The 25,066-nt window shown below is 39.2% G+C and overlaps 1 protein-coding gene across 1 annotated transcript; it reads right to left on the bottom strand.

Moving 5' to 3' along the window:
• Positions 1 to 510: 510 nt before the first annotated feature.
• On the bottom strand, positions 511 to 19,186 carry rsf1b.1 (remodeling and spacing factor 1b, tandem duplicate 1). Its single transcript, XM_084730116.1, has 16 exons — positions 19,017 to 19,186; positions 16,147 to 16,238; positions 15,038 to 15,130; positions 13,751 to 13,956; positions 13,478 to 13,602; positions 9,505 to 12,101; positions 8,354 to 8,635; positions 8,035 to 8,139; positions 7,863 to 7,942; positions 5,271 to 5,325; positions 5,072 to 5,184; positions 4,152 to 4,219; positions 3,655 to 3,868; positions 3,334 to 3,551; positions 2,675 to 2,854; positions 511 to 1,576 (listed from the first exon to the last, which is right to left on the bottom strand). The coding sequence occupies exons 1-16, from the start codon at positions 19,168 to 19,170 to the stop codon at positions 1,029 to 1,031; spliced, it is 5,130 nt and encodes a 1,709-aa protein (XP_084586242.1). The 5' UTR covers positions 19,171 to 19,186; the 3' UTR covers positions 511 to 1,028.
• Positions 19,187 to 25,066: the final 5,880 nt, after the last annotated feature.

Here is a 25,066-nt window from a genome sequence, read left to right as displayed (position 1 = left end):
CAGCAAATCTCTGTTTTCACACGTTTTGGTTTATTTTGAGTGTTACTAATTAAAATCATTTTTAGAGACTAAAGGGAGAACAGAATAACGATGGACACAGTCAATCACTGATGGGTTTAGCACCTATAAACTGCGCCCACCAGCTGTTGTTTTTGTTTTTTGGGGGTGACTTCTGTCATTTTATTTAGCTTATTTAACGAACGAGTGACAGTTCACACCCAAACACAAGCGAGAGGAAAACAGCATGTACAACCGGAATATTTCAAAATCTAACTGAATTAAGGATTTATTTTCAACAAACCAGAGCTGGTGACTGCTGGAGCAGTGGAGAGTTTTAAATTTTGTCTGGTCCTGCTGTGGCTGCTCTAATTAGCTCATTAAAAGTAAATCATTCAGCTAAGCAAACATATTTACAGCACATGAGAGTGAAATTAATCTCACCTAAATCACCGAGCACTTTTCCCAAAATGTCAAACTATTCCTGTAACGGATAAAACGTGAAACCAAAAATCATTTTTAACAGATGCCCAGAAGTTCAATTAAATCAATTATGGAATGACTTATTTTACTTCTAAAAACATGTCCCAGTCATTTCGCATTCAAATAGGCAAGCTTAAACTATTTCCCACACAATAAATAATTTCAGTGCCAATTTTTCCATCAACGAGTTCAGGAGCTAAAAACTGCAGAAATCTTGGATGGAAAAAAACAAAAAACGGGACGATGTGAGAGAAGAAATGAATGACACGTTTTCAGAGGAAGGAGGTGGTTTGGCAGTGGAGCTGGATGACGTGGTTAACTGATTATTACCGAACAAATGAGAGTTTGGTGCCCTTATTGGTTGTACAATCCCACAGGGACAGCGTCAGACTGGCGACAGGGATCCAGTTGAGATCGCTGAGACTCGAGCTCCAGGTGACACGAGTAAAAAGGACGACGAGGAGGTGTCGGTGGGGGAGGGAATAATAAAGTTAAGCAATATAAAAATACAATACCACAAAAAATGAAACAGTACACCATTTTGTTTTTTACAAGTCTTCATTATTGCAGACGTAGTCCACGAGGTCTGTGACTCCCAACAGGTCGTCTTCGTCATCGTCCTGCGCTGCCATCTCCTGGCCAACCAGACCGTTTGGTGCTATGGCAGCAGCTGGTGTGGCACTCATGTTTTTGGGTGGCTCCAGATTTGGGACGAGGCCCGGAGCTGCGGCGGCAGCAGGCCGACCGACGAAGCCCTCGAGGCTCTTTATCGGGTTCTGTCCGTTGGTGGGTGACAGACCCACCGGATTGCTGTCCACAGCGTTTGTTCCCTTTGACTCCTCGTCTGCTTTCTTCTCCTCCGGCCCTTCCTCCTCCTCCTCCTCCTCGTCCGAGTCGTCCGAGTCGATGCGGTTCACCCGTTTACGGATGGGACGATCCTCCTCCGACGATTCGTCCGAGTCATCGTCCTCAGAGGCTCTCCTGCGTTTTAGTGCAAGTCGTCTGCGCTTCTGCCGGGAATCTTCCTCTGAGGAGTCGCCTCTCCTCTTCGACCGCCGATCCCTCAACTCCTCCTCAGAGTCTTTGGAGAAACTCGCTGAGAAAAGACAACAAGAGGCATTTTTAGACATACTTCATGCTACTACAAGAAACTGTCATGTTTTAACTATAATCTATAACCAAATAAAAACCTCCTCCTGCTTCTTATTAACTGACGCAGGACTGACGTACTACTCACTGTATAAAATAAGCTGGTTTCATCTCATTTCAAGGAGAATCCGACCCAGTGGCTGTTAAAAACTCCTTGCAGTAGCTTTAACAGTGTCTCTATCAATAAGATCATTATTGAAAAAGTACTTCTGTACACACGACTGGCATACATCAAATCGTCATAATTTCAAGCCTAAGTCCCTTCTTGGGAAGGATCATTTCACATAATGAGAGAAACGGAAAAATGACAAAAAATCTACTACGTAGCAGGTTCAAAAACAAATAAAAAGACAAATCTATCAGGATCTTCCTGAGAGGAAAAGGATCCCAAAAGATCCTCCAGACAACAGTAATGGTTTATTTTGGAAGCAGCAGTAATTTAATTAATGTCAAATAATAAATAAAAATTTACTGACTGTTATACATAACTTTTAACAAAGAATTTAAAAATGTTGATGGACAATAAAACCAATGATCTGTTGATTTTTTTTTACAAATCAAGGCTTGATAGTCCAACTGTGACATATGCATCATTGAAAAAAAAAAAACGTGAATTTAAAATTGAAAGTCAAGTCGATTCATGTCACAGACATGTCTATAAAAGAAATGTTTGTTTAACTTGACATGAGAGCATACAGACTTCTTATTCTTATTCAAACACACATCTAACTGCATTGACCCCTAAAAGATCTTTGGTTTTCTATCAGCTAAAAGGAGGTGTGACCGTCTGATTTATTGGCGACAGAAATGTGTCCTCGATCCATTCTGTATATGCTGACATGGGTTATTTCTCATGAGCAGCTATTCTAATAATACTTAATGATAATAATACTTCATGCAAATATAGGGTAATTATGCAAAATAATTGAACACCATTTGCAGTCAGATTAGAAAAAAACACTTAACATTTCTAACATTGTGGTATCAAAACACAACCCTGAGCCGCAGCCAGTTTGTTCACATGTGGTGTGTGTTTGTGACTGACCCTCACTGTCGGAGCTGTCCTGACGACCTCTGGGTTTCATTTTTGCCCGGTTGGTTTCTGCCTGAGAGCCTTCAGACTCGGACGTCTCGCAGTAGTTCACCTGCTTCTTCTGACTCCGCCGAGACCGCCGTCGACTCATATCCAGATCACTGGAGCTGAACTCGCTCGAGCTTTCAGTCACTGCACACACACGCACATACGCACACACACACGTACGCATGCACACACACAAAAAATGAAAATAATGGGTCACAAATATTTCGATGAGAGCCAATTTGCCGAAAGTGGAAGTCACAAAAATTACATCAGTCCACAATGAAACAGTCGTTTTGGTCCAGACAGGCATTTCAAAGATGTTGTGACTCTGGTCATTTGGTTCTAGTTATGTTCAACTGAAATACTTATCAATTATTTTGAGGTCATGTTTGTTGGAAAGATGATTTTCTTGTGATGAAAGGTGGAGCCATGACAGTCTACTGAATGGTTGATTCCACTTTGATCTGACTCGATAAAAATTGTGAATTGTTCAAAAGCTTGAAAATAAAAAACAAATAACTTTAAAAAATCTTCAGCAACATCTCAAAGTGTTTTGAAGTGATACTTTAAGCAGAACAGAGAAGAGAGTAAAGACACGATGATAACAAATATAATCTTTATACCTATTTCATCTTCTTCTTCCTCATCCGTCTCCTCTTCTTCATCATCTGAGTACCCTTTCGGTCTCCGCCGTTTTCTGGAGCTCCGTCGTTGTGCCTGCAGCCTCCTGGTCCGTGAAGTTGTGCGATGTCTACCGCTGCTGTTGCTCCCGAAGTCGCTGTTGTTGGAGTCTGCCTCCGATTCGGCCTCCGTCTCCGAAACAACGAACTCCTCTTCAGAGCTGCATCCAGACACGGAGGAGCGAACAAACGCATCAATATAAAAGACATCCATGTCAGAGTTCAGTATTCAGCTACGATCACTGTGTTTTTTCGTTTTCCTACCTTTCGCTGAGGCAGAACTCATCCTCGCTCTCCTCCTCGTCCACCGTGCTGTCGCTGTCAAGGTCGTTTAGTCGCCTGCGTTTTTTCTTGCGCTGACCGGCGGTGGGTCGTGGCGGGCGGCCGTTCTCCTTGCCCTCCTCTGCTTGGAGGATGGTGGACATGTCCTTTCCTCTGTGGCCTGTGATGTTGGCCATGTCTTTACCCCGACCGGCTCCTGTGGAAAAACACCCCTCGCTGTTACCTCCAATATCACACAACATTTTCTCAGATATAATAAGACAATCATTTTGGGAAATATGCTTCTTGCTTTGATGAAAAGAATTACATAATGAGAATGAAACCACTGTATTGTCTGTACTCTCTACACATGATGCTAGTGCCAGCAGCTGATTAGCTTAGCTTAGCATCAGAACTGGAAGTAGTGGGAAGTGTCTCCCAAATCGTATCACATGACTACTCATGTACAGTTGTCATGCGTGTGCAAACGTGGGCGTTACCTCCACCCTCTGCTTCTTTGATGTCTTCCTCAATTGCCTCCTCGATCGCCTCATCGAATTCATCAAATCTGTGAAATTGACATCAACATACAACAAGAACTGAATTTCATGAGGAGTAAATCACACCAGTCTCCATCAGTACATCAGTTTTTTCCTGCAGCTGTCCTGCTCAAACTAAACTGTATGAACACTTGACCATAAGCAGCTCCGCCATCAGTAACTGCAAACGCTTAGTCACTCCTGGGGAAGCTGGGAGAAAAGAAAGATGATATGCAAACTAATTAGCACTGACGTATTAAATTTATCAGGTCTAATAAAGGTTTCAATGCAGGACGCCCCCTGCAGGAGGAAGGCTGGCCGATTTTACAAATATGTAATGTTTCACTGATTTCTGTATTTGTTTGTTTTTGTATTATGTAATTTATTATTGCTCTCTCATTTATTACTTAACATACTTTATTTGTGCTACTTAATCTATTTTAAAGCTTGTGTGAGTTTCTCCCTGATGAGACAAACATCTTGACTCTTGACACTTCAGCGGTTGTTTACAGTGACAGCAGTAAAAAAATCTTTTATTGTCTGTGTATAAAATCCAGAATATTTCTCTATATGAAAACAAATCAAACATGAAATTACTAACCTATATTTGTGTTTATCTGTTGACTGTTTTTTTCATCTGGATTTGCTTCCCAAGGATAAATAAAGTAATTTCTTATCATAAAAGTATTTTTCATACACTTGGGTCAGATCATCTAACTGTAGACTGTAAAGATTATATATATATACATCCACACATACATATACATACATACATATATATATATATATATATATATATATATATATATATATATATATATACCTGTACTCAAAAAACCCAAAATAGTAATTCATGAGATATTGTATCGTGCGTCTCAGACCTGTAGCTGATGGATTTCTTCGCCCTCGTGGACCGACGACCCCAGCTCTTATTTTTCTTTCCCTCTTTCTTCTCTTTGATGATGATCTCTGGCTTTTCTTCCTCGACCTCCACCTGTGACGAGTCACAGTTCATCTTACAAAGATCAGCAGGTGAAAACTTTTGGGGGACAAAAATGAACAATCACACTGTGTACTTACTGAGGGCGTGATGATGTTTTCAACACTGATTCCAACATAGATGAGACGCTCTTTCCTGGAGGAAGGAAAAAATCACTTTAAGAAACCTACCTGACAACTACGGCCGCAAATAATGCTTATTTTCATTGTTGATTAACCTCTTGATTATTTTTACAATTAAATTATTCATTGTTTGGTCAAAAACTGGTGAAAGATGTCAATCAGTAAAAAAAAAAAAAAAAAGAAAATATTCATATTTAAGAAGCTGAAATTGGACAATATTGACTTCACACATTATCAGCACTGGAAAGCTTTTATTGTGAAGGACAAGAAATTTCACAGTAAAAGCTGTGATTAGACTTTGTCTTAATCTACAGAGAGAGGACAGAATGATCAAAGCATCACGACACAGAAATCCAAATAAAAAGTCTGTTTTCCAACCCAACCAGGTAAAATTAGCTGCAGTTGGTTTAAGTTTGTGTCATTCAGGACAGAGACCGAGTGCTTTGGTTCGCCAAGCAAACTGGACTCAGATGTGGTTAATAACTCCTGGAACAGTGCTGTAAGAGACGCCTCATTTTCATCCCGTCTCTACCTGTTAGTCATTATTGATCACCTGTTGTGGGTCCTGATGATGCCAAAACTGTCCAATCAACGAGTCACCTGTCAGTTTCTATGACTGCAAGTTTATTCCTATGGTTCCTTTGTACGTTTCAATGTGAGCGCTAAACAAATGAACCCAATTACATGAGTGAAAAGAACTACAGTTACTTCTTATTACAGGTTATTGACGGATTTCATCAGATGGGTTTATTTTAAGGCCTGAAAATATCCAGTATTTCAGGACAAACAACGAAAAAAATTAAAATATCATCTTGTGACCCCTGAGACTAAAGGATGCACCGATGTGCACATTACATACTTGGGTAGTTTGTGGTAAGTTACTTTACAAATTTTGTGTTTCAAAATTATTATGGACTTGGAGAATTGAGCTTAGTGTTACTTACTGATTATTCCATTATCATTTATAGTATTTTAATCACACATCGGTTCTTTAGGTGTTTTATCAACCTGCTTGAGTCGAGAGGCTACTTTTCGTGTTATGGGAGACGAAGACAGTATTGGACCGATACCTGATGCTGGTATCAGTGCATCACTACTGAAACTTACCTGTGAACCTCTGTGAAGGGTCACTTTTAGGTAGGGTTGTTTTTTTTCCTGATTTTGGTGCTAAAGTGATACTTTTAAAACAGTACTGGTGCCTAAACGGTGCCTGAACTGATACGAAAAAAAGCACAAAATGACGGTCACTAACATGAAAGAACAGCTTTTTCAGTGCACATGAAGGCAACACATGGCGAGTAATCAATATGCAAATTTATGTTACCTGCTGCTTTGGGTTAAGTCAGTGGTTCCCAAAGTGGGGGGCGCGCCCCCTGGGGGGGGCGCGGTGCCATTGCAGGGGGGGCGCGGTAAGGCTTACCCGGTATTGACACCAGGCGCGGCTGCGCTGCGGTTTTGCTCCGTCATGCACGCGACTTCAATTAAGATCAGCAGCGTTTCAGAAGCGTCTCAGCAGCGGAGCGTGTTGCCCGCTTCTACCATGGATAAGCAGGCTACATAGTTAAATTGTTTATTTTCTGTCTGTCTTTATGATCGCGAGTCTGCACGGGGTCTTTTATTTTGAAAATCAACCGGATTCTCCCCTGTTTTCCGTGCCTGACTTCCTGCCCACTCGACTAGCTATGTGTCAATTGACGCGCCATCCGTCGGAAATAGACTCGCTGAGTATTCTCCGCGGAGCTGTAATTTATACCAGAAGTGGCTCAGCGCTCTGCTCCGCGGAGAATACTCAGCGAGTCTATTTCCGACGGATGGCGCGTCAATTGACACATAGCTAGTCGAGTGGGCAGGAAGTCAGACACACAAGCCAATTGCAATTTTTGAAAAATGCATTGATAGCAATGTTGAGTATTGTTACACAGAAAAAAAAAAAAAAAAGAAACCTGTTACACTGAACATAATTACACTGTTAAGGTGGTTTGTTATTTCGTTATTTATTTCTTATTCCAAAAGAGGTTGTAGTTTATTGCAACCTGTAGTTTATGAGGGTTGTATTAGAGTTTATGAGGTTTGTATTAATTACAATGTGTGAAATAAACTGCAATGGAGTCTGAAAACAAAATATGTGTATGTGTGTCAGGTTTAGGGGGGCGCGAAAATTTTCTTATCAACCAAAGGGGGGCCCAGCAGAGAAAGTTTGGGAACCACTGGGTTAAGTTAACATGTGACAATGACACAAACTGAAAACTGGCTCAAGTTTTTTTTTGCGTCATTCAGTTTTTCTGAATCAAGATCGCACATTTTTACTGAACATCGGTCACCGAGTCCGGCAGTCAACAAGCATCACACACAAGATTCAGGAAATAATTATTTGTGGATGTGCTTGTACTGGATTGGATTAACGTTCCTATTTAGTCGCCCAGCCTCTCTGTATATAAATATACATTTTAACAGTTTGAAACATTGCTAACAAAAACTAATCTTGACCATTACTAGACAAAACACATAAAAACACAAACAAGCCTGACAGTCACTCGTGTCTGGTCTCACCTTCTTTCGGCCCGTTCCTTCTTTTTCAAAGCAGCATCGAGGTTTTGGAGCTGCTCTTCTAGTTTGTCACAGAGCTGCTTCTGCAGAGGGGGAAACATGAAACCTGTTGTCATATTTCATCTGTTTTTTTTCTGTTTTGTCTATGATGTTTGTTGCTCTGACGGGTACGTACGTGTTGACAGGGCGGACAGAACCACTCTCCGTCGGGGATGATCATGAGGGGAGGCCTCAGACAGGCTGTGTGGTACCCGCTGTCACAGGAATCACACAGCAAGATCTGGAAAGGAGTTGTAGACAGATTTTAACTTGATAAATCAGCATTTTCAAGCAACAGTCCCAAACTTTCCTTGATTCCAGCTTTAACGATTCTTAAGTTTATTGCCTTTCTGTTTTATGTCACATATAAACTTAATATCTGTAGGATTTTGGAGTGTTGGTCGAACAAAACATTTTAAGACGTCACCTCGTGTGAGATATAAGTCGGTACTCACCAGCTCAGGGTGATTTGGAAGACCACAATGTTTGCAGGGGTCGTCATTTGGAGGTAGATCATCGTCTGAGGATGTCGAGGAGTCCGAGCTTCGTCTTTCCCGGTTACGATTCCGCCTCTTTCTGCTTCGCTCGACCTTGTAGTCTTCATCGCTTGTGTCTTCTTCCTCGCTCTCCTCCTCTTCGCTGGACTCATCGTCGCTGTCGTCGTCCTCATCCTCCGAGCCTTTCTTTTTACGACGCGTCCGTGTGTTGGACCATCGAACCTTCCGTCTCTTTCGTCCCTAAAACAAGAACAAGTCAGATCTGTCACATTTTACCCTGAAATCAAACTTTCAATTAAACATGAGAAAAAAAGTCTTCAATCTGTCAAACTCAAAACCTTTCAGTCTCATACAGTCAAACTGATCGAAGTAGTTTCAATTTCACTTTTTCTGGAATGTAACAGTTCTTGGAGTCTGTGCTGCGTGTGGCAGTGACCGGCGTCATTAGCTGTGATGATGTGCACACGACGTGAACCATCGTGCAGTACGTTCATGTGTATTTGACCAGCACAGAATGACAGATATCTGACACTGGTGTCTGGTCATCGGTCACAGCCGATAAAACTAAAAACCGGCTTGTTCCGATCTCTGGCCTGCTGATCGACACATCCCTAAATCAGTCCGAGCTGAAATCGTCTGTAGTTCTTCCTGAATACCAACAACAGTACCAACAACAATACAGCAGCACTGAGGAATTTATTGCCTCTTTAGACTACATTTACCACCAACACTGACTAGACATTAGGCGTGTAAGAAAATACTGATACACTTGAGTATTTTGACAAAATGTTTTGTCACTGTGTATTGATTCTACACGATTCTAAATTCATCTCATTTTATGTTGCATTTAAACCCAAAACAGAGACAGCGGTAATGTTATCCACCTTCTCTGCATAAAAAGTTAACTTTTTAAACTCATATTGCTTACAGTTTCTCAATGTATCGCAACATATTAAACTATAACCTCCATATTGCGATACTCATTGCATCAACACATTCTGGCCAACGGACGGCCACATGAAAGGTGCTGAATTTTCCCTTTAAACAATGGTACAGTCCTATTATTAAACCTATACTGCCTACTAGCGACACATAGTGATCAATCTTACCTTCGGTTTGGGTTGCCCCTCCTGATCAGCCTTTTTCTCTCTGGGTTTCTTCTGGACAGTTTTCACCTCCTCCTCCTCCTCCTCCTCGTCTTTTTCCTTCTCACCCTTGTCGTCCTCGCCCTTCTCAGCCGGCGGGGCGGCCTGCGACTTCTCCTGCTTCCTGTCCTGGATCTCAACAGCCTTTGGGGTTGGTCTGGAGATCCTCGGTGATCTCCGGAGAGATCTCCCCGTGTTCGTGTCAGACTCTGAATCTTGTCTCTCCTCCCTCTGCAGTTCAGCTTTCCTCCGGTGGACGTGGCGCTTGATTTTCCGCGCATCTGCAGGAGCGCCTTCGCCATTCGCCACCTCTTTTTTTGTCGCAGACTCCTCTTCATCACTTTTGCTTTTATTTTCCTCATCAGTGGGCTTTTCGGTCTCTGTTTTTTTGCTTGGACGGCCCATTTTCTTTGGTTTGCCATCTGTTTTTTTGCTCTGAGCAGATTCTTCAGTTTTGTTTGAGGCTTCACTCTCTTTGTGAGCCTGTTTCTCTTCCTTTGTTTCATCTGTTTTTGTGAGCTCATCGATTGTGGAGTCCTCTTTAATTTCTTTGTCTTTCTCACTGTCATTTTGAAGTTCTTCTTCTTTCTTCTTTGTGTCTGTACCCTTTTCATTTTCCTTGTCGGCATCCTTTTTGCCCTCTGATGGTGGATGCTCTGCTTTTTCTTTTTTAGGCTGTTCCTTGGACTCCTTTTCCTGATCTTTCTCTGGCCTTTCATGTTTTTTATTGGTTTCTTTAGAGACACTTGTCTTCTCAACAGGACTGGATGATTTATCTTTGCCTTCAGATGCTTCCTCTGTCGTCTTATGTGCAACCGAGTTCATCTCAGTTTTGTCATCCTCTTGTGGCTTTGTCAGATCGTGTTTAACGGCGGCTGCTTCTACCTCCATCGGCTCGGGAATAGACTCGCTTATCTTTCCAGCATCTTGTTTCGTACTGTCGTCACAGTTGACAGTCTTCTTTTTGTCTTCAGGCTTCTCTGTCTTGTCAGGCCCTTCCGTCTTCTCGGCGTTAGTCTCGGAGGTTTCTCTGTTTTTCTCCTGAGTTACCTCTCCATCTTTAATGTTATCTTGCTTCTCAACAGGTTTCCACGAGTCTGATTTGTCTAACTTTTTAACATCAGAGGACTCCACACTCTCTTTAGTGTTGGGTTCTTCTTGTGATTTCTCACTGATTTCTGGTTTTTCTGCCTTTTTAATGATCTCAGAAGTTTTTGTGACGTCCTGGGCCTCTGATTTATCACCGTCTTTCAGGATTTCTGCCTTTTTAATGACAGATGGTGACACAGCTTTTTCAGAGTCAACAGATTTCTTTGCAGGATCTTTGTCTGCACACTGTCTCTCTGTTGTTTTCATGATTTCAGGCTTCTCTTTCACTGCAGAGTTATCTGATTCCTCCACATTAGTCTCACATGTCTTTATTTCTTTAGTATCGCTCGTCTCTGCCTGCATCATGTCTGTTACGTTTTCCGTCTTCTTTGAGGTCTTGGTTCCTTCAGTCTGACTCGACTCTGAACAGGCTGGTTTTCCCTCTGAATCTTTTGATTCATCTTCTTTGGATGTGACTTTCTCTGACTCACCAGTCATTAATGTTTTATCGGATTCCTTTAATGTGATCGTCTTGTCTCCTGTACAAGACTCTGCTGGCTTGGATTCTTTTATTTTTTCATGCTCTTCATGCTTAGACGACTTCTCAGGTGCATTATTTACGTCTTTATTTAAAAGCGGTGGCTCTGTTGATGTCAGGGGAGACTTTTCCTTTTCCAACTGCGTATCTAGGTTCTTCTTGTCCACGTCTGCTTGGAGTGATTTGACTCCCTCGCTTCCCTTCTCCGCGTCATCCTTTTTGTCTTTCATGTGATCCTTGTCTGTGGATGGCAGCTCATTTTCTCTGGTTTCTACAGATCTGCCCGCAGCTTGTTTGGTCGTCTGCTTTTTGTCGACAGCAGCATCTTTTAGTGACTCGCACAAATGACCCTCTGACGTAGGCTGAACTTCACCATTAATGTGATCATTCACACTTTGCGCTGTCTTTGTCGGTTCAGCAGTCGAGCCAGCTTTCGGAGCTTCCTTGACTTGAGCAACAGACGGGTTTTGCACTATGATGCTGCTGTTTTTTTCAAAGTCTTCACTAAACTTCATCCCTCTCTTTTTCAAAGGGATTTTGGCCTGCTGGTCGTTCTTCAGAGCCTGCTGAATCTCCTCACCGCTGTTCTTCTTGGCCTCCTCTCCCTTTTCTGCCTTCACTGATATACACGGCGCCTCACCTGTTGCTGTGCTTGTTTTAGTTTCCGACACCTCCATCGGTTCTTCTTTGATGTTTTTAGCTTTTGTATTGATACTGAGATCCGCAGCCGACTTTTCTGAACGTAGTTCTGCCTCTGTTTTGCCTTCAATGACGCCATTTAGTGATGATTTGGCCTCAGAAGCTTCTGATATCGAGCTGTCGTTCTGTGTTACTTTTTCATCATTATTCCCTGTTTTTGGTGAAACTGGACAGACCGTCTTCTTTGAGTCTTTGCTGTCTTCATCTGATGTGTCCTCAGTCTTTTTATCTTCACCTGTGAAATACAAGATGAAATGGCCGCTTGTAAATAAGACAGTAGACAAAAAGGTAAGGATCCTTAACTCAGTTTAAATTTTTGGTGTCTCATAACTGCAAAAACAGGGGCGGGGCATGTTAACAAAACAAACGAGGTGGAACTCGACTGCACACTCGCAAAAGTTTTCATGTAGTTTGTTCTAAAAAAAATGCAGGTGTTTGGGCACATTTTGGATTTTATAACTTAATTGTTAACTTTGCAAGACATGTATAAATTTTGCACCCCATCACCCAGAGATTAGGCGACGTTAGCGAAGCATCAAACTCTCACACAAATAAAATGAGACCTGCTGACCAACTGCAGTGTTTTACAAAACTTGAAGCAACTCTGGTGCTCCTACAGCGTATGATGACTTTAGATAGTACTAATTTTGCAGCAGAGAGCCTGCTTATTTTGCTGCTGGAGACAGAATGTTAACAACACAGCAAAGTGCTTCAGATTATTTTTAGGTTTTTTGTACCTTTTCCCGATCTACTTCAGAGAGCAAACCAGACCTTCTGTTTCCACAAAAACACATTTAACCAGTGATTCTGGTCAGTAAATCATCTCTGAATCGTTCATTTCATTACTCTCATTCAAACAGAAGATGGTTCCACATTAACTCATAATGTATTAAGTTTTGTTTTAATAAATAAACTGCATACCTTCACACCAGACCATTTAGCTGAGCTTCCAATTATGTTTCAAATTGTAATGTAACCTCTGTCTTGCAAATCTAATTATGAAGATATTAATGCACTGATGCTTGCCTACATTGTAGATGAACTCTTAATAACTTTAGTGTGTGTTGGACATCGAGGTGCTGCACTGTTATAGAAACATGTTATAAACACTGTAAAAAAAAAAACCAAACAAATAAACTGTGAAACAATTCATGCTCTTTAAATAATATCAATTTCGTTGAGTTAAATATAAATCAATTTCTTCCCACCCTTAGAGAAAGCTTATAATGCGTGTTTCTTTGTTTAGAATGTGGTAATAACATGATTATGACTGTGTCAGTGATCATCAGCGCAAACAACCCAACTAAAAGTGCAAACTTTAAATATTCTTTGGAAAACTAGTAACAGAAAACTGACATTATCAACAGTCTGTAAGGGGCGGCCCTGCAGCTCAGTTAGAGCGTCTGCCCCGTGTACTGAGGCTGTTAGTCCTCTGCAGCGGCCGCTGGTTCGACTCCCGCCTGCGACCCTTTGCTGCGTGTCCTCCCCCCCTCTTCACCCTGTTTCCTGTCTGCTCTTCAGCTGTCCTATCCAATAAAGGCAAAAAAAGCCCAAAAACATATCTTAAAAATAATAATAACAGTCTGTAAGCAAGTAATTTAAAATAATAACCTTTGTCCTCGGCTTTGTCTTTCTCCTCTTCCCCATCAGGTTTGGTTTCCTGTCCTTTTTTTAACAGCTCAGGATCAATTTGTGTCTTCAGAAGAGCCACGACCTCAGCCAGGTCATTTCTATCTCTACAGGAAGAGAAGAGTGGAGGAATATAACAAACAGCTTCCTTCTCAGAGTAAATAACATGCAGACTCTATCAGCATTAGCATTTAAATTTCTTTTCATTTCACAGCGCCTGCAGCGTATTTCCTCCCCCAAGAAAATGATGCTTACTTGACGATGCACTTCCACGATGACCCGTCTAAGTCGTCCTGTTCCTCCACGTAAACACGCACGTTGTTGTCTTGGTCCAGTTGAAACCAGTACATCTGACCATCTTTGTCCCGGCCGATCGGCTGCAACCGCATCTTATCCGGGTCCTCCTCATTGATGGCAGTTTTGAACTTAATGTTTTCATCAAACTGACACTCACATAAATACTGGAGGAAGAAGAAAAGGTACAGAATGTTTCAAAATACCAACGTTTATCATAAGATGCACTGCACATAACTGTTTCAGTTTTAGTGAATTCTGTGAAAAATGTAGAAATAATTACTGTAGCTGATAAAGATGGAGGATTCAAAGTTACTTTGCTGTGACTCATTCAAAGTGGCAAAAGTGTTTTGAGATTTGACTGCGAGTGTGAGGTTACGATCAAGAAAATTAATTACAAGTCTGTTATTATTTTTACAAAACTCTTCATATTTATACAGTTTGGCTAAGCTTCAATAGCAGACAATAAATGCTACAGCTTCTCAAAAGCACAGCGAGCGACAGGGTTTGACCCCGAGGTTAACAACAACTTCAACTGTGGAACAGTAAAGTCTGAAGGCAGCTAGTTTTAGATATCGTCCTTCCATACCCTAAAATATCTGTCAGATGGAAGGCAATAACAAAAGCCACTACTGCGTTATTCAAATTAGACGCAGATGGATAAATCGGGCAGTGTTAGCTTATTGCAGATCTATCAGAATCTGTGTGTATCACAGCTGATAAGTGACAAGAAATATGCAGTACAGAAATGCCAAACTTGTTTTGAGGTAATTTAACATCAGTGTCATTACACAGTTTGTCCACTAGAGGGTCAATCTAGAGTTGTTTTACTGCACAAATCATCAATTTTCATATCAATTAGATATAACATATATGTATATCTTTGGGTTGTGGTCAAGGAACCCATGAGAAAGACATCTTGGAGTTTGGGAAACACTGATCAATATTTTTCACCATTTATGGACCAAACAACTAATTGATTAACAAAAAATAATCAACAGATTGATTGATAATGACAATGATCCTTAAAGGAAAGACTGGAAAAGCAGTAGGTCTCTGTGCACCACGTTTGGACCAATTTTTCAACTGACAAGATTGTGACAGGATGAATTCATCGATTAATCGACAAAGATCGACAATTAAAATAATCGTTTAGTAACAGTCTTACATTGCAACTCTTGTTTTGAATCTTTAATCTGAACGGAGTTAAAAAAAACAATCTAACCAACAATAAAACTGTGTTCTTACTTTAAGTATCTCCGTCTTGCATTTTGTGGGCATCTCCTTGTATCCTTTTTGCTCGAGTTCCCACGCCCAGGTTGTGTTGAACTCCTGGCATACCTGTGTAACACAACAACCAGGTGAGATTATGTCAGAAGTGGACTAACAACTCCAACAACTATATGTAAAATACAATTACCCAAGTAAAATAAACACCTGTAACATCCTTACCCGTAACTGAACATTAGTTTCAGTTGTTTCTGACAGTGACTCCACACTGTATGAGGCAAAATTAGGACCAATTTCATGAACGCACCCCTGAGTATTACAGTAGTTACGAGCAGAGTTTTCATGGTCCGTCTAAACGTCTCATGATGTTGTAAAAGCGATTTCTGAGTGGCTGGCAGCACAAATCAATATTTTTCATACCAACAATGAATCAGACGACTAATGCTAAAGATGTTTCTCACAGTATTGAACCAAAAGCCTCTTTTGGCTGATTGGTTTTATTTTATTGCCTCTAACTTTTCCAGCAGCAACATGCAACTGTTTTTATGAAGAAAAAAACAAAAACAAATGCAAAATAAAACTAAATAAATAAAAAGATAAAATTAGTAAAAATTAGTGACCAGCTCTTATAACACCTTGACATTTTTATCAGAAGTGCAAATCTTGGACTTAAATGCATCAGGTGGCCACAAAGCATGACTCTGAATGAATGTTAATGTTGTTCTGTGTCTGCTACACAAATAAATATGTCAGATGTGTTTATGTCTTGTTCAGCTGCCCCTGAGAGGCCAAACAATATATAAATACATAAAAATATCAATTCATTTATTAATTTACTTTAAGTGATATCAGTAAGATTCAGTTCAGTCAGATATATGGAGTATAAAATCATTTTGCTCACTACATCTCAGCCTTTCTTACCCTCATGTGTGCATAAACTACAGGTTGAATGATTAAAATATAAAAGTGATAAATTAGCTGTTAACTTAACGGTATCGGCCATGAGAAGCAGGTATTTAGTGTTCAAAAATCTCACACAAAAAATAATGTTGTCCTATTACACTTAATTAAACATGCATTACACGCAAACAATTATAAAAACTCAACGTTTTTTTTTGTTTTTTTACCTTTATTAGATATTTCTCCCATCTGTCTGCTGATACCGACTTGCCGATTTTCCTCAGCAACTTGACATGAAGATCAACCAGCAGCTTTGGAACTGAGGAGATATTAGAAAGACAACGTGGTCACTACATCAGAACTTAGCATCAAGTCACGGCTAGTTTACTGGGGGCAAAAAAAAGCAGTAAATACCAGAGACAGATAACAGAATCAGCAGCAGCGATGACAAATTAAATTCTTATGTCCATAACAGTGTCTATACTTCTAACTGAAGCACAGTGTACAGTAAACTAATCATGTTTGAGCTGCACCGTTTGCTATTGATGAACATTTTTCATCAATCACATGATGAGACATCCTGATCTCTTGCGACACACCAACTACTGTTTTCATGACCAAAACCCTGAAAAATTCATTTTATTGATAAATTAACATTTATATGCACATCAGTATCCTTACAACGACTCTTAAGATGCCTTTGGTCATATTTGCGTATAATTTGACCAGTGTTACACTGACACTTCCAGCAAAAGAACTTGTAGAGGAACTTGTGATGTGATGTGAGAAACATGGATATAATACTGTACGTCTATCAACCAAACTCCATCTGTGGATGGAATTCCATGACTCTGTGACGTAGCGGTACCTACTCAAACCTTGTCAGAAAGTGATTTTTTAAAAATAAACTCTGCCCAGAAAGATAAAATATTTGCCCGGCAAAACACTAGTTTAAATCTAATATTTCCACAAACTGGGCATAAGGTATGATTTACAATTTACAGGGCACTGATGACAAGTTCGGTAAAGAACACACTTTGAGAATTTAGTGGTACCATTAGCCAGCTCTTTAAAGTGTTGACAGCCTTGCATGATTGATTGTAATACACTTTGTCACAGAAGAATATGGTTTCCAATAAATATATTTTTACAGGGCTCAAACTGACACAATGGCAGTGTTTGATTCTATCATCCTGATGCACTCTGCTCTGTCCTCCAGTCGTTGTTATTACGCCTGTGCACGTCCTGCAAATGTTTGCAATAAAATCCTCGCCACGTGCAATATCCAAATCACAGGAGCTGCAATTTTTTTGATAAAGGACAAATGTGTAACTAAACAGCATTATAATGAAGAAGTGCAGCACTGCAGACGTGCACTGGCCTACTGTTTAAAAAAAATAAAATAATAATAATAATAATAATAATAATAATAATAATAAAATGATGGTTGTGTCAGACCCCAACAAATGTCACATCATCATGATTTATTTTTTCCTGTAAAAATTTAAATTGTGATGCAAAAATGTTCATTCCTGCCAATTCTGAATCATACCGTAAATGTCAAAATAATCACAATGTGGCCTGATACGGATGCTGAAGGGGATCTGACATTTTGTCCCATGATGCCTCGCTGATTAGCAATAGAAAGCAATATTTTTCTTATTATAAAACAAGTGCATCAGATTTATAGAATTCCCTGCAAAAGGTTGAGTATTTCTACAAGATGGACACTGAAAATAATGTTGTTGATTTACATAATTAATATTTAAAAAATGAATATTAACAGGCTTGTGTTAAACACACATTAAGGCACGTTTACTTATTCAATTATTTTTTAATCAACTTTATTTAAACAGACATACACATTTACAACACTTGGTGTATTTCACTTGAGTCTACAATCACAAACACACCAGGGGAACCAAGGTTGTATTTTTTTTTAACTAAGATTAAAATAAAAATCTTGTAAAGTTTACAAAGGTTATACGTTTAAAGGTCTTTTTTCCTGTACATTCAGATATAGAAGAAATGTATTATTTGAGAGGAAGGATCTGGGATTCAGGCATTTGGATTTGTGAATATTAAATTTAGTCAAAAATGATAAATAAATTAATCAAACAGACCTGTGAGCGTGACACTGTCATATTCGGTGAATTCTAACAATATATTTTTCTAAAGTAGTCCAAAATAAAGGTAGATGTGGTAGATGCTCAGCAGCACAGAGAGATAAGTTTATTCACACGGAGGCGAAAGATGTCAGGAAGAATACAGACGGCGCTGCGCTGCGCCTGCGCAAAGCAACCCTGCTCAATTAAGAAAGTCAAGGTAACCAAAATATGCAACACAAACGGAAGTTGAACGACTTTGCCTCAATATACACGTACAATAAGACTGATCACTGGACGTATACATGTTACTACGTGTTTGTAAATAAAACACCTATAGATTTAATAGTTTCCCAACACACAACGAGAATATCGCTGTTCATCAGCGCCCAGCAGGATCCCGTTTTGAGCGCCAAAAAGCTTTATTTTGAAAGGTACCAGCGGAAGTGGCAGCTCTTACGGACGCTTTAACCGAAGCTGTGCGAACCACTACATGGCAAAATGTTTTAACTGTAAATAAAGTGCACAATTGCGTGCCCATCACAGGCAATGACACCGTTACCGATATTTTACCAAAATCCAAGACGTGTTGCATGAATTATCACCGTCTTTACTGCCTCACAAATACTGTTAACACCACACTGTTCTGCCTGTGTTGTGTTACGAGTAATAACGTTACAACGGCAGATAAAGGCTGCTTGGAAAAAATTAAGCCCATTTCAAAAGCTAAAAAGTGAGAGAAAACCTCGAATAATTCGGCGGGTTCGCATCTTGTTGATCACTAAATAAAGCACAGACACATTTTCCACTTCGAACGGCAGCTCTGAGGCGCAGTTAACTTCTATTTAAGTAAACAAGAAGGTTAGAAAACCACACAATAACACACGACTAGCTAACGTAGCTGCTAGCCTGTTAGCACGGTACCATTATCATTAATGCACTGCTGAAGTCTCTCCTCCTCCCGCTAGCAGCTGGGTGTTTTTCTGCCCTACCTGAGGATGTGTCCTGCAGATATCTCTCCAGCTGAGGAAAGGTAAGCTCCGGTAAGTCCAATAACGTCCCGTAGCGCTCCAGGAAGGAGCAAATCACAGCGTAATTTGGACACAAACCGGGGGAAGAACTCGCCGTTGCCGCCGAAGCAGCCATCTTTTCCACGCCAGTGTCAAGCCAGCCGGAATAAAATAAAATACTTCCGGTGTTAACAAAATAAAAGTCTGCTTTTAATCCACAGTTTATGGAGTCCTAAGATACTATGAACAAGAATAGATCTGTAAAAGAATAAGACAAATAAAAATAAAAAATGATCATTTCTTTTATTTTCATGTTTATTTGTTCGTTTATTTCTGAATGTACTTATATATGTTACATATTTCTTATTTGTTTTTTCTGATCATTTCTTTATTTTTCTATTCGGGAGCATCTGTAACGTAACTTTCCCCCTGACGACCAATAAAGTATTTCTGATTTTGATTTCCCCATTGCCTTTGCTTTTCCATGTTGTTTTTATTTTCCTTATTGCTTCTGCTACTCCTTGAAGAACCACCCTGGAACTGAGTGGTCAGTTCCTCTACACAGGAATCCTTCAGATGCAAAAGCAACCAGGAAAAGCAAATGAAATAGGGAAAAGAATAAGGAAAAAATAAAGGGCTAAAAATAAATAAATATCTATTTTGTTGTTGGTCTTTAGATTACCACATTTATTTCTTCTTTTATTTCTTTCTCTTTGTATTTCCAGGATTGTTTTATTGACTTATTCTTACTCTTTTACAGATCAATTCCTTTTTATGACACTCATTTAATTCCATACAATTTGGCATCCGAGAACTGCATATTTATTTAATTAACACTTCCATAAAATATTTCATACACAATTATGCATCACTTATAATAATCCAGTAATAAATAGCTACTGATATTAACACTGACAGAAGGCATTTTTCTGCATATTGAGTGCTTTTAATAAAATAAAATTTAGGTATTAGGATTCTCATAGCTTTACTTGAGTAAATGTACTTTGTTACATCCCACCACAGCCAACAAATCAAAAAATGATGCTTTGGTTATAGTTTAAAAAGCGTATCAACAGATCCCAGGGACTTTGTGACATTTCTTCTGAAAACTTTCCTCTGTGGACATGCAAAGAAAATCCTTTTGTCCTGCTTGGACTGCCAGCAGAGGTCGGTGTTTGAGAACACACATCACATATTACACATATTACACATATTACACATATTATTACACGTTAGATATTTAATAGGCGTCAGTGCTGAAATCATAGTCAATAAAAATTACAGTTATTTCACGTTAAAAATGTGTCTTCCACTCACTGTCAGTTTCTTTTAAATGACGTCCAGCCTGTCAGTTTAGAGTCAAAATGAGTAAATCATTCCTCGTAGGTGTGTGACTTCACGGTCACATAAACAGATAGGAAATTTGAGTGTCTGTCTCTCGGACTTTGTGTAATCTCATTGTTGAAAATATTTCGGCATAAATTTGAATTACAAATACACAACAAAATACTATATTTATATTATATTTATATTTGCAATATTTCACAAAATATTTCTACAACTACAAATCATGTACCAATTATGTCTCTGTACACAAAACTTTTTCACAGATGCATTAAATATTTCTACAGCTGCGTTTTTTTACACGTGCAAAAAATATCTGTGTGCACAAAACTTTTCTCACGTACGGAATATTTCTACACCTGCAAAAAAAAAATCTTTCGCATGCACAGAACATATCTACAGTTTTAAAACTTAATCACACATGTATAAACTTGGACGGGTATGATTTTTTCTTTTCACCTGCACACAAAAAGTGATAAACTGCAGTGTGTGAAATTAATTCACATGCGCAAAATCTTATCGATCGATTTGGCTCCAAGTACCATATGGGTTTTGTCTCCTGTCAGTGGTACAGACGGACACTGACACAGTATACTTAGTATCTAAATAGCGAAACTCCTTATCCATATATGCACATTAACAGGTATAAGAAACCCTGCTTTGTCGCATTTATCGGTCTATGAAACAAAAATCATTTAAAAGGATAACAGTTTGTAATGTATAAAAAATAATAATGGATGTTTATCCTTTTTTTCTTTTATGCAGCTTTTCTCGCTAATTCGGTTTAACTTCACGCAACTCTTCAGAATAAAATACATTTAAAAAACTAGCCAGCAAGAGTCAAGATGACGGCCCACAATGCACCGCGTCAAAGCAAATAAATCGAAGCTTTTGCCGTGAAGCTAGCCGGAGTTAGCTGCACTGAAACAGGATGTACGACGATTTCAGTTTAAAATTAAAACAGCACGGTAACACGTACGGTAAAATGAACTGGTTGAAAGACACATACAAACAAACTTCCTGCTGCAATACTTCAAGAAATACGCACCAAAAACACTTCTCAGATATATTTTTCATAACATTTAATACACAATACATTCCTGTAGACGTGCTTTGTTTTATTCAAGGACTTTATTATGTTTAAAATCAACATGTTACTGACTTATAAAGCCGTTAGGAGAAGTGGTTCAGTTTGTGGTTAAAAAGTCAACGAAGATAGACGACCGCGATGCGTTCACTGTCGTCAGAATGTTCAGATTCTTCTTCTTTTGTGTAAAACCATTTCATTTAAAGTGATCCGAAGCTGATACACGTCTACTCAAAGTGCGTGTTTCATGTTTGTTCTGAGGTTTTAGTGGGTTTTTTTTTCTGACTGACATCAGCAAGAAGAGCACATGAATGAGCTGCAAACAGCTTCACACACAAAAACTCCCAGTTCCTTTGGGACCCAAACTCCACATTTGTCAGAGGAGAGAAATGCAGGATGGATGATGCGATATTAATATTGACCACAAGATGGTGCTCTGATCTCACACACACACACACACACACACACAGAGGTTATTATAGTTCACTGAAACTAAACTAAAAAAAAATAGGTTTGGAATAAAAGGCTAACTGAAACAAAATGAAACATTAACATTGAATTAATAAGTTTTAGTCTGACAACTTGTCAAGACAACAAGCACACAAAGGCATTGGTTTATTGCGACTGGGATGACTATATGAGACTTCAAAAGTATGTGTGTGTGTGTGTGTGTGTGTGTGTGTGTGTGTGTGTGTGTGTGTGTGTGTGTGTGTGTGTGTATTGTAATCCCTATTCTGAATTTCTTAAAGCTTGCCCCTGACAAATACCCCCATATTATATACTGAAACTACACTAAAAATGAACATTTCTCAAACAATTAAAAACTAAACTCAAACAAGCAAACACACTCTGGAAACTATCCAAAACTATACTGAACTGACAACAAAAAATAAAAATAAAAAAATAATGAAAAATAAAACTAATAACTGACATAAACACACATACTATAATCAGCACAACAGAAGGCATCAAAACCAAAGTCATCAGCATGACAAGAAAAAAAATGGAGTCTTGTTTTCTTTCATTTAAGCTATTTCACATTTATTTGTACACAATAAATACAGTTAAACATCCACTGGTGTGTAAATATGACGCTCTGCAGAGCTTACATTGTAAAACGTGGGCAGTTTGTCACTGAATTATTTCAGATTCAGACTTAAAATGGAGTCAGGACCAGTAGCAAGTTAACAACAACTCCTCTATTGGGAAAAGAGACTTCAGTCTGACGACTATCTTCTTTCTTTTTTTCAATACAACAGGGTAAATGCAAACTTCAAAAATAAGTTTGATGTCATTCAGATCTCAAGGAGATCAACGAGAACACAGCAACATGGCTGACAGATATCTCTTTTCCTCTGATCGAATTAAACTAAGATTTAATAGTTTTTTTTTATCCTAATTCTAGAAAAAATAAAAGAAAAAAGGAAAAAAAAGCTGTGCTATTATTTATACAGATATCCATCTCCAAGCTCTCTGTAAACTATTGATATTTCAAAAACAATACGATCCAAAGGTCATATCTCAATCTCAATCAAAGACACTACAATGGCTATTTAAGGCTAAATAACGCAAGAGCAGATAAAAGAAAAGAATTCTTACCAATATAGCTGGTAAACAAAACGTCAAACAAGAAATAATGAACAAACAACGTAGCATCCACAATACTGAAAAGGAATAAGAAGACATCAAAAAGTGCTTCACTATGACAGTATAGTTTTTTTTTGTTTGTTTTTTTGTTTTTTTAATTGGACAGCTAGCAGCTCGGGATGGTTTCCTCCTTAAAAATAAAGGCATGTTTAAACTGCACATTACCTCAGTGTAAACTGTCACCAACTGCAACCTCCTCAACAACGAACCACCGCTCTCACCAGCAACCTTCACTGGCTACATTAGTGTCATTATAACATTTCTAAATCTTTATTTTACAACACAAGAGAAAAAAGTTAGACTATGTATGTAGGACTATGTTTCTCCCTTTAGAAATTTCTGAGCATTTGGTGCAAAGAAAACTAACATAAGAAGCAGGGTTTAAGAATTATTCCAACAACAAAGGTAAAGGATCCATTATTTTGATCAACGTTTCTAGGAGATTCTCCCTACTGACATCAACAAAAATCACTCAACTAAAATTGCCACTTTTCCCTTGTTAATGTAACCGTGTGCAGTTACGTGTGTTCGAGGAGAGGACCAGCCTCGTCCATGCTGGCATTTTGATCGAGTGTGGAGACGACCAGACTTTTGGTTTGTGTTGAAGATGAGACATGTTCAGGACGTCCGCTGCGACGTCCTGCCAAAGAAAAACGTTGTTGCATAGAAGTAATCCAATCGTGAAAACTCTCGACAGCTCAAAACCGCTGTGTGAAGAGAGTGAGCCGCACGGTGAGTGATATAGTGAGACAACAGAAAATTATTATTATTATTATTTACAGCTGCAACAATTAATCAATTATTAATTACTTACTACATTAATCACCAACTATTTTGATAATCAATAATCGGTTTGAGTAATTTAAGAAAAAAATAAAAAATCTCTGTTTCCAGCTTCTAAAATGTGAATATTTCTGGGTTCTTTACTGTTTTATGACAGTAAACTGAATATCTTTGGGATGCGGACAAAACAAGACATTTGAGGACGTTAAGATTGATCTGATGTTTTTTGCCGTTTTCTGACATTTTAAAGACCAAACAACTAAATGATTAAACAAGAAAATAATCAACAGATTAATTAGCTGCTGCCAAATTATCATTATAATATTAGTAATGAGATTCTATGATATCGTTCTACGTAGGTACAGAAGATTTCTGCATTCATCAAAGAAAAACGTTTTCTGATGATTCTGATTTAGTGTCTCGTACGGCTGACCTGAATGCTTCAAAGCTTCTACTGTTACCATAGTAACAAACATCCAAATGAGGATTTGATGCTTCTGGTCCACTGAGCATGTCCTCGTCTGTGCCACGGTTTGATCTGTCCTCAAAACAGCTGCATGACCCCAACACGAGCGTTTCAGAAGCGTTTCTTTTTTGTCTGTTTTCATGATCCAAATCTGCACAAGGTCTTTTATTTTGAAAATTGACCGGATTCTCTGTGGGGGGAGAAATAAAGAGTGAAAGAAAGTTGAATGACTATGAATTACGTAGGGGAGACAAACGCTAATATCACTTCATTAAAATTCAAGTCTTGAATCATCTTTAATCAGCTTCTTCACCAATTATTGTTAATGATTGATAACTGTAGGGTGGGGGACTGAACTTTTTTCAGCTTCTGAAGGGGGGGGCACACTATGCCGTGTCTGACTTCCTGCTCTGTGCAGATTAAGGCAGCATCAGTCAAACAGACTCTGCGCGTTTCGAGATTGAAGAGCCGCTTCAGGGTCGCAGGTAGAATCACAAGCGCTGTCTGGAACGTGGCACCGCCGTGGCACCACCGTAACACCGCGCAGCCCGGTGGAATCGAGCAGTGATAGAAGAGCGAGAAACGGAGCTCCTCTATGGCTTTTAAAACCTGTGCAGACTGTGCATGTGACAGAGCGAAACTATCTGCAAAGGATCATTTCTTTTACATGCGAGCGCCACCATCCGTGCGCACTGTCACTCTCAT

The sequence above is a fragment of the Lutjanus erythropterus genome, chromosome 11 (genome assembly GCF_056507025.1).
Source record: "Lutjanus erythropterus isolate fLutEry1 chromosome 11, fLutEry1.hap2, whole genome shotgun sequence".
NCBI lineage: Eukaryota > Metazoa > Chordata > Actinopteri > Lutjaniformes > Lutjanidae > Lutjanus > Lutjanus erythropterus.
The sequence above is the reverse complement of the archived record's forward strand: the minus strand, read 5'-3'. Positions and strand labels throughout refer to the sequence as shown.